General features: G+C 53.8%; 1 protein-coding gene across 37 annotated transcripts in view; it reads right to left on the reverse strand.

Annotated features, from left to right (window-relative positions):
- Mcf2l (MCF.2 cell line derived transforming sequence-like) overlaps positions 1–12,795 on the reverse strand; it is a 145,625-nt gene that overhangs the window by 68,798 nt on the left and 64,032 nt on the right. For 5 of the 37 annotated variants that reach the window (XM_087587431.1, XM_087587427.1, XM_087587429.1 and 2 more), the window contains exon 1: positions 3,995–4,290. The exons of 28 other annotated variants lie outside the window; for them this stretch is intronic. In XM_087587431.1, the coding sequence (XP_087443557.1) occupies positions 3,995–4,067 (73 nt within the window). In that variant the 5' untranslated portion in view covers positions 4,068–4,290. Of the gene's footprint in view, positions 1–3,994; positions 4,291–11,885; positions 12,180–12,795 lie in introns of those variants that run through there. 4 more of the 37 variants (XM_087587435.1, XM_087587424.1, XM_087587434.1 and 1 more) reach the window with 3 other exon arrangements.

Below are 12,795 nucleotides of genomic sequence, written 5' to 3' on the forward strand. Positions count from 1 at the left end.
TCCTTCACTTGGTGTCCCCTGGTGACCCATGCTGTCTACACCGGTTTCACTGAGGTACACCAGCAAATAGACACCTTGTGTGGCTGAGGTGTACAGTGTGATGTTTACTCACGCTATGAGATTGTTTGCATGGCCACCCTGTTGCCTCAGCTGCATGCATGTCTGCGTTGGTGGTAGAGTTCAGACTCACTCAAAAACTATCCCCCATGTGATATTAACGACCTTGCAGTGCCCTTCAGTCAGCCCAGCCTGTGTAACTGAGACTTTGTATCCTTTGAACCACTCACCCCGACTCTAACAGGAGCCAGTACTCCTCAGCGCCTCAGCCCCCTCTCAGTACTATTCTTAGGTGTTAAGAGCATAAACAGGCCTGACTCAGTGTCTGGGGGCCACTGACTGGGTGTGATGTTGGAGAAGTTGGGGTGGCTGCACCCCACAGAGGCATGAGTCTGAGAGACACGGGTCCATGGAGAGCATCCTCAGCTGGGCCTGCCTCTCCAGCACAGGGCTGCCGCCCACCTGCCAGGCTCTGCTCTGTCAGTCATGCTGGGGAGGGAGGGGGTCTCCAGAGGACTCTGCCCTCTCCTCCTCCCTCTCCTTTCTGGATGTGCAGCCTTTCAGGGCCCACACAGAAGGAGTAGGGCACACAGCAGTCAGTTCTCTGCCTGGCTTACTTCACTTTTCACAGGGCCCTCTGGTCCCCCAGGGCTGCAGAAATGGCAGGACGTCTTTATATGGCTAAGTTGTAACCCTGCGTCTATGAACTATGTGCCCTTTGCCACTGATGACACCAGGCTGACCCCCTTGGCTGGTATGACACCTCAGTGAGCAGGTGTAGGCCAGTGGGTGGCACAGCTGGATCACAAAGTCCTTCTATTTTTAGTGTGTTTTCTGTGAGGTTCATGCTACTGCACACTCCCATCAATGGTGATGCCTTCCTGCCTCTCCACAACTCCTCTGTGTGGCCTAGGAAGGGACAGCCATAAACTCGGAGTCCGGCATCTGCTGCTGGTGTCCAGCCTCTGACCTTCGGACCTCGGTTTCGTCGCTGCTATGAGCCGTTGACTCAGAAAGTTCAGACCCAGAGCAGCGGACACTGAGCCAGCCTTGCCCACCACACACAGCTGAGCTATGGCCCTGGGCAGCCTGCTTTTCCTTTATGGCCTCCTCGTACAAAATAGGGATGAGAATTCTCACCTTGCGGGCTGGAGGCTTCCACCTGGCGAGCACAGCCTGTGGGCAGTGCTAACACTGCTGACGGCAGTAACCTGGCTTGGTGAGGACATTGCCAGGCACCCAGTACCACCTTACCACTGGTGCAGGCAAGGGCTGAGTCTAAAACACCGGAGTGTTAGCTGCAGCTGAGCTCCAGGTCTCAGAGGCTCCCTGGAGGTAGGATATGGGCCAGAGCATGGGGGTGCACAGGAGGCTAAGGAGAGGGGATCGCCTAGAGTATGCCCTCGATGGAGGTCACCACAGGTAGTGACACCTACACTCTACCAGTTTCTCCTTGTACTTCCCCTCCAGGATGCCAAAGATGAAGGAGAGCCCGGGCAGTGACAGTGTCAGAAGGAAGATTCTTGCTGGTTCTTAGCACTCTGACCTTTCCTGTATATACAAGACAGCCCAAGAGGACCAGCGGTGGGACAGTTGGCATGAGACAGAGACAGTGGGCATCAGCGTATGGCCATCCTCCAAATGTCTCCTCCCATGTTGTCAGTGCTCAGAACAAACCCACGACCCAGGCATAGGAGGTGCCTTCAGGTGGCAGAGCTGCTGACTGCTGAGGGATGATATTCCAGCCCCTTCTTCCTGTCCCTGCATCCTGCTCCTGCTTCTTACCCCTACCCAGTCGGGGATCTCATAGTATTACATGTACAGAAAGAGCTGGTTTCCAGATACTGAGTTTTCAAACACCCCAGTCCTGGAGTCATAGCCATATGGCCACACTCCCCTCTGGGCTCAGGACAGGAAAGGCACGAGTCTTGGAATGTATCTTTGAGGAGCAACCAGACTGGACTGGCATGGTGAGGTAGATCTATACCACAACAGAGGCTGAACACGAGTGCCCATGGCACCTCGGGGACTAACTATGCCCTGTCGATGTTTTGTTCCCAGGGACACTGGGCTCCCCATGGCCTGGTGCTGAGAGCCTCCTGGGATGAGATGGGTCCTGTGCTCCTCCCCTAAACTGCACAGAGGGATTTTTACCGCTCATTAATACCAAGGCTGGTGCAAATCTAAAAACAAACAATTATATCAACCTTCGCCAGAGATGCTTCTCAGAGACAATCCATGGAAGAGCCCAACCCCACCAAGGCAGAGGGGCAAGTCCTGGCCCCGCACCACACATGACCATGAGTACATTCAGGGGACAGCTGAGAGCACAGGGTGGCTGGTGGGGACTCAGAGACGATGAGCAAGGTCAATTTTGTCTGTCAGAGTCACCAAAGTGTGGCACGCACACACACACACACACACACACACACACACACACACACACACACACAGAGACAGACAGAGACAGAGACAGAGACAGAGAGACAGAGACAGAGACAACACGTACCTGTGGGCCTCATGCATCACAGACAGACAGAGCTGAGTGTGTGTGCTCAAACACGACCTTCCCCACTCCACCAGTGGTAACCTCAAGGCCTCCCAGCCTGGCTTTGGCACAGGGCTCCAGGCCTACTTGCCCCCAGTGAGTGCACAGGCAACCTAAGGAGCACTGGATGCCCCAGAAAAATGGCTCCTGTAGCCCACAGGGGAGCATCCACTTAGAGCAATGGCCAGCAGATACACAAGTCTGTTGTCATCTTTATCACACGCCCTAGCTTCTGTTTATGCAGAAATCTAAGGGATGGTTCCTGGAAGCCAAAGCACCCAACCTTCATCTCACCAAGCTTCCCCAGGAGTCCTCGGAGTAGTCGGGGGCAGCATCTTAAAGCTACAGGATGCACCAAGAATTAAGGGGAGCCGCAAGGCTAAGAAACAAGCAGGCATCAAATGTGATTCTGTGTGGCCCCTTGCTTCTGACAAGCTGGGGAACCCTCTATGGCCTCTCACTGTCCCCTAGCGACTCCCTGGAAAATCAGCTACTCTACATTTATTTGTTGTCAGAGAGCTGAGGGCTGATTCATTAAAATGTGCAAAAAATCCTTTATGGGTCACTCATCAATGCTTGGCAGAAAAACCACCAGGAAATGTAACCGTGACAAAACTTCAAAAGGAGTGTCCTTCCTCTCTTAGAAATAACGGAGGAACCGAGCTACTTCCTTTCTGCCAAGCCTCCTCTTCTCTTTTTTCCTGGGGTGACTGTGTTCCCTTCCCTGGGGCCCTTGTTCCTTTAGGGCCCAAGCCGGATCCGGATCCGGGCAGCTGGTAGCATCTCACAGCCCCTCCCACAGAGGCAGAACCAGCTCCAAGTGCGACCACAGAAGCCCCCAGGAAACAGCCACTTCACTGCCCAAATGCCATGGTGTCCACTCCTGTATCCTGCTGTTCCCAGGCTCTGGCACTAAACGGGCAGCTATGGGATAACCCTTGCCAGGTACTCCTGCTAGGAGGGAACCAAAGCCATGCCACTGCTTCTGGGCGTGTTTTTCATGTGCTAGCCGCATGTCTATGGAAATCTTGAACAAAGGAGAGATCGTTCCCCCAGCCTTCCAAGAAGGTGGGCAGCCACCCTCTAAGGGGAGCAGCTGCAGCTGCTGATGTCCTCAAAGGACTCTCAGGGAGGGTCTGAGGGGTACAGCCCAGACCACAAGGGCAAGGCATCACACCCCCCCACCCCCAAACACACCCTGAGGAAATGGGTGTTTTTCTCTATAACCTAGCCAGCCCAGACATGCCCCGCCCCCATCACACTCTGACACACTCGGTTGAGCCGACAATAGGACCCCAGCATCAGAACAGCCCACCTAGCCCACCTAGTCTATTGTCATCACAACCCACCCCACGCCCTGCCTCTTACAACACATCAGAGCCCACACACCTGCACTTGTCTTCAGCAGGAGCCACAGGGCTGTGACGTCCTGGGACAGCACGGAGATGAGGCTCAAAGTCATGCTGTCACCCTCCACACTGGTCAGGACCCAATGACTTGTTTGCTGGCAAGCCGGCTTGGGTCACACAAAGGAAGCCAGTGGAGCTCCATCTTGGGCGGCTGAGTGGGGATACTGTCTCCCTGGCTTCGCTGCTCAGTCCAGTCCTGCCGTCCTCTGAGTGCCACAGGCTGAGGCGCAGCACAGCAGCGGCTGCTGCTCCTTGCAGGGCCCCAGATTCGGATTCAATGTCCTGATTAAGGAGCTGGAATCAGCTCACTTATCCTGCTGCAGATGGTTAACTGTTGAGAGCCTGGCAGCCGCTGAGTCCTGCTGGCTGCAGAGCCAGGCGCCTTGTTGTTTGTCTGGACCCTCCCTGCAGGGGCCCCACCTCAGTCAGGTTCCATCCACAGGGACAGCAGGGCACAGGGACCTAAGCCTTAGAGGCCAGGCTCATCCAGGTCCTATCCACCCACACCGCTGAGGGAGCAGGCCCTTAGCCACAGGAGCTCCAAGCTTAACCAGGTCCTGACCATTCAGACAGCCCTTCAGTGGAAGGCGTCACACCCTTCACTCAGGCAGGCTGTTCCTCTGGGTGTAACCACCAGGCTTCCCAATTTTCCGGAGGGTGAAAAATTTGGTGGTGGAGAGGTCTCAGAAATGGGGTCTCCCAGGCTGTAGGCTCAACTGTAGCTTACTGTTAGCATGGCTCATTGTTAGCACTGTCTGCAGTGTTCTATAGTTCTAGTCTCCCATTCCTACAGCCGGTGAGATGCTGTTAGAGCGCCTTGCGAGACTTCATCTTCCTGTATAGTGGTTACCTCCACTGTCCATGGCTAGACTCCCAGGTGAGCAGAGACAGTAAATCCCATGCTTGCCCCTGAGCCTGCTCCTCTGAACAGCAGTCATGTGATGGCCTCTCTGTCCCATGTCGCCATCAGGGTCAGAAATCACCTCAGTAGCTCTCGCTTCTTCTTACCTCTCACCCTGGGGGAGGTCCCCAATATTATCTATACCTAATTCTCCATTCTTTAGCCAAGTCTTCTGGCCTTTGCACTAGGACTCTGGCACTGGACACACGTCCTAGGAGCTGACCCGGACAGGGCTGGCTTCACAAGCATCTGGTGTTCCTGCCTGCTGCCATCAGAATGAAACACATCTCAGGTCAGCCTTGTGTGGACTCTGGCGGTGACCACGCCACCAGGGGCTGGTTACGACTCTGTAAATTGATGTGCCAGGCTCCTAGTCTGGGACCCACCCTCATCCTCTCCCTAGTGGTCAGGTGGCCTGTCCCCTGTCAGGTGAATTCGGTCACTCTCCTCATCTTTCTCAGCCTCTTTCTCAGCGTCTGTACTCTGATGGGGTAACCTTGCTTCGTCGGCCCAAGGGAGAGGACAACCGTTAGGGCCCAGAGCAGATGAAGGCATGAGTGTTGGCACAGTGGGGAAGCAACTACCTTCTCCCATGTCCAACTTCCAGTTCCCCCAGAGTCAAGGCAGACTGGAGTATACCCACCCCAGCACTACACTGTGTAAACGAGTTCACGGCTGCCAAGGTCCACCCCATGGAGGCCACTGAAGGCCCAGGGTCCCCTAACTGTGCTTGAGGCGGGGAGACTTCAGGTGCCCACACTCAGTGCACACATGGACTGAGAGCAAACCTACAGTCCTGGGAAGCAAGCTGCTTACATAAGAAACTGTTAGGAAGCCCAGGGACAGGAGGAGGCTCAGGGCTGTCCTCTGTCTGTCATGTGACAGAGGAAGGTACCTGGGGACAGAAGCAAGAACTGTGCAGCTGGCCAGTTCCTTCTCCCCTGCTCTTCTCTCCCAGGCTCTGTGTCCCTAGCCCCATGCTTGGGGCTGCACAATTAAGTGTGCACAATGACGGGAGATCTGCAGGCACATGGCACGTTCTGTTGCGGTAAAATTTAAAAAGGCGCACGACCTGGTTCCCAAGAGTTCCCACTGTGTCGATCTGCGCACTCTAGCTGTTTCTCTGTTACCTCTTTCAACACGCTGTCCCCTTGGCGGGTTGTTACCACACCTGACACACACATCACGTTCCACAGGTCATGCTAGCGTGGCCCCATGACATGCTAGCCTCAAGCATTCTATAGCCTAACACAGCTTCCTGTCACGGATTCTGCTCACACTCCCACAACCCAGTGAAGTCATGACTCAACAAACGGGGACCCAACAACCAGATTTATGTGTTAAATGCTCAATGTACAATACATCCACGCAATTAACTTACAACCAATTGATAAGGATATAAACCGCCCACCTAGATAAGATATAATTTGTTCATCTAGACATACAAGATCCTGTATACATCCATCCCTTAAGAATAGCCATAACAGGGCTGGAGAGATGGCTCGGCGGTTAAGAGCACTGGCTGCTCTTCCAGAGGTCTTGAGTTCAATTCCCAGCAACCACATGGTGGCTCACAACCATCTGTAATGGGATCACGATGCCCTCTTCTGGTGTGAAAACAGCCACAGTGTACTCATATATAATAAAATATTAAAAAAAAGAATAGTCATAACAACCTGTAAATGTGCAGAGAGAAATGTTAACTTCCGCCTCCATGTTCTCTCGGCTGTTCCCCCTCCTCTCGCTCCGGCCTCCTCTGCCTCTCTAAAACTTTTCTCCCACCCATCCTTCCTTCTTGTCCAATGACAGGCCTTGCTCTATCCTGTACCTGCCTTTACCTGCATAATGACATCAACCTACAGGTTCCCATTGGTTCTTCAAGTGAGCGATATGTCAGTGCGGATGGAGACCCCACCAAGGCTGGTGCAAATGGAGAGGGGTTGGCTGCTGTCCTATGTCCATGCTTCGAGATGTTCTTGTGGGCCTGACTACTCACTCCATGATTCCTTTTACTCTTTTTTGGGAGACTGACTCCCTCACTACAAAATCTTGTCTCTTCTCCAAGGTCCTGACCCTTCTAGCTTACTACCGAAGGTCCAACGTCTGACCCATGGTCCATCACCTGACTTGAGCTATGCCCTCCCCTCCCTAAAGCCACAGCTCATGAGCCTTACCCACACTTTCAATGTGACATAAATGTGACACCTTATAATGTCGAGACCACCTTCCTGGTCCTTTTTGCAGACTACGCCTGAGATGCATATACAGCCCAGCCTGCAGCAGCTTCCCAGCCAAACCCAAAGTCTGGGACATCCTAAAGTAAACTGAGACATTTTTCTGCGTCCTACGGTGAACAGCCAGAAGTGGAGTACGCTGGTGCAGGTGGTATACAGAGACCAGTGCAGAACAGTGGGCAAGATCCTAGCTCCATTCTGGGTCTGTAGACACACGGCCCACATCAATAGTGGGGTTCCTAGAAAGTAGCTATGCTTTCCTTGAATATGGTCAACACAGCCAACAGAGTTTAGGAAGGAACCCACTCTGAAGTGGGGGTGGGCTGTGTTCCTTTACAGATGTCCTCACGGCCTATCACGGCTGCTCAGGCCCTGGAGACACAAGGGACCAGGATGGTCAGATCTCAGCTCTCCAGGAAGCAGCTCCCAGGGCTAGAGGAGCGCTCCTCTGGGCTCGTGCTGTCTCCTGAGAGCACATCTCAAACCCTTCCCTTATTCCAGTTCTCCTGCCCCTCCTGCCTTCTGAGCCCATGCCTTGCGTGGACTCAAGAGCTCCCCGGACTTCTCCGCCGGTGCGCCACTGTGTGTCAGTATGCCATGGGTGTGTGGAGTGCCTGTGTGAGTGACCAAGCCCCATGTGGCTAAGCTCTGTCCCCATCTTGCTTCTGTTTAGGATCCACTGTACTCAGAGCACTCTGCTGCAGATGAGTACCAGCCATTGAACAGCCCTCAGAGACAGGGTAAGGGCAGGAAGCATGGAGCCACTGTGCCGATATGTCTCTAGGAGCCCTATCTACGCTTTCTTGTGGTCCTTAGAGGCCCGGCAATAACGTTTCCCAGGCAACTGGTGGCTGGGGCCTTGGCAGCAATTGTGTGCCATGTGCCTCCACACTCTCCTGCATGGTGCCTGTGTCATCCCGACAGCATCCTCTACCGCACCAGGAAGAGAGCCTTCAGGCTTTGCTCCAGTAATGAGCAGTGTGGATAAAGGTAGGCTCCTTAGCATCTGTGTGCTCAGGAACATGCTCAAAGGAGCCTCATTGAAGACAGGGGAAAAGAGCAAGGCCAAGGGGCAGAAAAGATTTTCTTAGTAGCCTCCAGGACCAGACCTAGGTCTGGGTGGCTGGGTAGCACTATAGATTCCCCACGGGAGGAGGGTCTAGAGCATGGGGAGACTGGCTTACTTGGTCGGTGACTGCTTTCCAACAGTCAGGGGCAGCTGAGCCATGACCCCTACCCATGGAGGGTCACAGCCCGGGAAGCAGTTGACATGAGTTTCAGGCCTCAGGAGTATGCAGCTGAGCCATGGCCAGGAGTCGGAGAGCTGCAGGCCCAGAGGATGGAGGAGCTCACCACACTTCTCAAGGACTGGGGTAGCATGACAGCTGTCATTTCATGTCATTTTCTACATCAGATGCCCCAAGAGGTACACCTACCCAAAGGCCAGTATCATGAGCCTGGGCCCAGACCTATCCAGCAGAGTTCTGCTATGAGGGCAGAAAACTCTGCAAGCGAGTTTTGCTTAAGAGACACAAATCATTCAGTGTGCTGGGTGATGTGGTTCTGCTGACAGGCAAGGCCTTTCGCACCAAAATACAATCTGACGTTAAGGTGATGCTGAGTGGAAGAGTCCTTGACTGGCAGGACTCTGAGTCCCACTTCCAGCCACACACACACACACACACACACACACACACACACACCATACACACACACACACACACACCACCCCCACACCACACACACACACACCACATACACCCCCCCACACACACACCACACACACACACACCACATACACCCACACACACCCACATACACACACACGATGCATACACAAATGCACACCCTTGTACATACATACACAGTCACATACATGTATAGACACACATACACACTTGTACACATACAGGTGCATTGCATATATACACACATGCATGCATACACGCATACTCACACACACACACACACACACACACACACACATGCATGCACACAGAGGCAATTGACATGGCTCTACCGCACTGCATGAAGGGAAACTGACACATCAAGGCGCAGGTTCTGCAGGGACAGCACTATCAGGAAGACCCCGAGGGAGGAACAGCCACGCCTCCTGAGGGAAGAGCCTCCCTGTTTCAGAGGCTTTGCTGCACTGTTCATCCACAGCAATCTCAATGCTGCAACCCTTTCCCCACGTCGTGGTGACCCCAACCATAACAGTATCTCATTGCTACTCCACAACTGTAACTTTGCTGCTCTCATGAATCATAATGTAAACATCTGATATCACATATAGTACGGGGTCACACCCACAGGGTGAGAACTACTGAGTCAAAGTTTGGAAAGGGAGTGCTAACTATGAATTCACTTCTTCCTGAGAAGAGGCCTGGTGCAAGGGAAGTCCAGTGCCCCCATGAGGGAATGGCTTATCTACGTACGCAATCAGCGTACCAGCCAAATCTCAGTATTGGCGCATAGAACTTAAATGTGCTATTTTAAAACATTTGTTTTATTTTTAGTTGCGTGCGTGCATGCGTGTGTGTGTGTGTGTGTGTGTGTGTGTGTGTGTGTGTGCGCGCGCGCACGCACATGAGCACCGGTCCCTGAGGCCAGCTGCGTTGAATGGCTCACAGGTGGAATTATAGGTGGTTGTCAGCCATCCAATGTGGGTTGCTGAAAATGAGCCCATGTCTTTTGTAAGAAGAGTGTTTGATCTTAATTGTTGACCCATATTTCAGCCCAGAAGTATCATATTTGAAACATATACTTTAAGCGACTGACGTGGATTGATACAGCCCAAAAGAATTAGATCCCGGGACACATGTGACCGATGATACAAGCTGCACCTGATGTCCAGGTGAGTCCAGGGGGCCAAGTCTCCACACGGGACGGACTGGTACAGATACAGCATTACACCGTGTACTCTGTCCTGCCCGCAGGCTCCTCCTGCCTTGGTCGCAGAAACCCTTCCCTAAGATCGCCAGGGTCCCACATCCTCCAGACACCAGATGTGTCAGGGACAAACATTCCACTGCATGGGAGTCATGGCTCCGGGAGGGGAGCGGGCACTTTGTGACCCCTGCTGGGAGGACCTGGGAACCCCAGAAGACCAGCTTTTCACTCAGCCAGATGGTGCAAGAACAACTACACCAAACGCATCAGGGAAAGAGCCAATCTCACCCTTGCACAGAGGTGCAGCCTGAGAACCATCACAGCGCACGGCCCCAGGCCCTCCTGGGGCACACTGGCCTCCAGGTGTCTTCCTGGTGTCCCTTCTGTCTGATTCCAGACAAGCTCCAGCTTAGAACCATGTCCACCCAACCTCTCAGATCAGGCCTGGAGCCTCGGGACCACCATTTCCAACCCTATTTCCCCAGGGACCAGCCTCCCGCCTCCGTCTGTGTCTCCCCTTCTGAGCCTTCTGACCTTGGGGTATGATACTGACTGGGTTTTATGCTTGACTGCACTCGTGTGCAGCTTTCCCAATGTTTTTCCTGGATTTAAGCTTCTTTCTTAAGAAGTGGTGAGTCTTAAGGCCTTCGTTACAGGGATTTGTTCACAGGGGCAGAAGTAAGGAGTTCTTCTGTGCACCTCTGACTGGCCTTCACTTTTTATTGGTGTCTGTGATGGTTGATATTATCAACCGACAGGATCTAGGATCTCTAGGAAACAAATTTCAGGGCACGTCCAGGATGCAGTTTCTAGAAGGAGTTAACTGGTGTGGGACGACCCACCCTAAATGAGGCAGGGGTCTCAGAATGAGTAAAAAGGGGAAAGCGAGCTGAGCCCCCCAGTCACTGCTGTTTCCCGCATGCGGACACAGTGAGTGGTGTTAAGGCCTGAGGGTCCTGCCGCCAGGCCTTCCCCACAGGAGAGACGGACGGACTACCTGGAGTCAACACAACCGGTCCTTCCTTACTCCCTTCAGTTGTTTTTGTCTGGTATTTCATCATGGCAACACGGAAAGTAACTAACACAGTGGCAGTGAGTGTGGAGGTGGTGTTTACATACAACAGGGGTGGAAGCAGGGAGAGGCCCCAGGACTGAGGCCGTAACACCAGGCCCAGAACCGGCTTCCGAAAGGCCACAGAGCAGAGTCACCAGCGTTGGCAAGCCCACCCATGCCCATCTTGATTAGCTAAACAGGAAGGCCCAACAGGGAAACTGGTGAGTTCAGAAGATCCTTGCTTCCCCTGACTGCAGACGGGACCCTCGGAAGAGGCCTAAAACCCTGGGTCCAGTGGGCTTAGCATGGCGAGACATCTCCCACCCCAGGGCTCCAGGAGTGCTAGCTTTGTTGGCCAAGGGTGAGGTCACTGACCCAGTACCAATGCTGTGGGTAGAACAGCCACCTCTGGTGGACAGCTGCTTCTCAGAAGCCCAAGCAATCCAGTGACGGGTGGCAGCTGTGGGCAGATATGCAGCTCAGAAAGCAAACACAGGTGGGACCTAAGTCAAATAAAAGGCCGGAGGAGCTGGGACTCAGAGGGTGTGGCCATGACTATCTTCCAGGACACTCCTGGCACACCCGGCACTGTGGTCACAGGAACAACAGGGAAGTTCAACAAGACTCCCTTGACAGTGCTATCAGATTCTGTACCCCTGCACCTGTCCCCGTCCCAAGCCTGGATGCTGAGGCTTACTTGCCATCACAGGATTCAGGCCAGGATTCAGGGTGTTTCACAGAAATCCCCTAAGTCCCCTAAAAGACCAGGGGTCTCAGTCTCAGGACCCACCTGAGACGCTGATGGAAACTCCGGACTCCAGGGTGATGAGAAGTGGGGAGTTGCTCTGCCTGGGTCTCCCCACTCAGGACATGAGGGATTCCATGTTCCTGCAGGACTCACACAGCTGCTGCTGCAGGGTGAGTGGAGTGAGAGGCAGTCCAGCGGCTAAACAGTCCTGTGGGAGTGGCCCAGGCTGCAGGTCATAACCCAGCAGGGCCAGCTTCCTTTGGCTGCCTGGAGATACCTCGGATTGTGAGAGCTGATCAGGTCCACCCAGCTGCCAGGGTGTGCCTGAAGGTCTGTGCTGAAGTTTCGTGGGGGTGGCAGAAGGGAGGGCGAGGCCCAGGATTTCAGGCCAACAGAGCTGGGCTGTGCAGACAGAAACACAACAGCCCTGTGTGGAAGGCTGTGGGCAGGTGGGGGAAGCCTCGATGCCCTGCTGCCTGAGGCTGCTCAGCTCTGCATCCATAGCGGTAGAATGAGGGGAGAGGATGCAGGGGCAGGAGACCGGCTTGGGAAGATAGGTGCACACTGAAAGTACTCATGATGTGTACAGGGAAAGCAAACCATGGAGCGGGTGCTATCTGGCTTGGTTCCATTGTCTGGCACATGGGGGGGGGGAAGAAAGGAATAGCAGGAGGGCCAGAAGGTATGGAGTAGGAGGGTGGAGTGAGCACCGTGGGCAGGGAGGTAAGAGAACAGGAAAAGGGCCAAGTAGTGGGAGGGAAGGCAGAGGGCAGGAAAGAACTGGGGCAGGGGACACAAGAAGGATGCGGGGGTTGGGGGGAGCTCATGCACATGCACACAGAGAACTCAGATGATAGCAGAACTAACAGGAAGGGGGGTCCTTCGACATCACGGACCCCTGGAAGCCAGCTGGAGAATAGCATTTTTAAAAATTCCATTCTTACTAGAGCCG

Source organism: Rattus norvegicus, chromosome 16 (assembly GCF_021556685.1).
Source record: "Rattus norvegicus strain SHRSP/BbbUtx chromosome 16, alternate assembly SHRSP_T2T, whole genome shotgun sequence".
Classification (NCBI taxonomy): domain Eukaryota; kingdom Metazoa; phylum Chordata; class Mammalia; order Rodentia; family Muridae; genus Rattus; species Rattus norvegicus.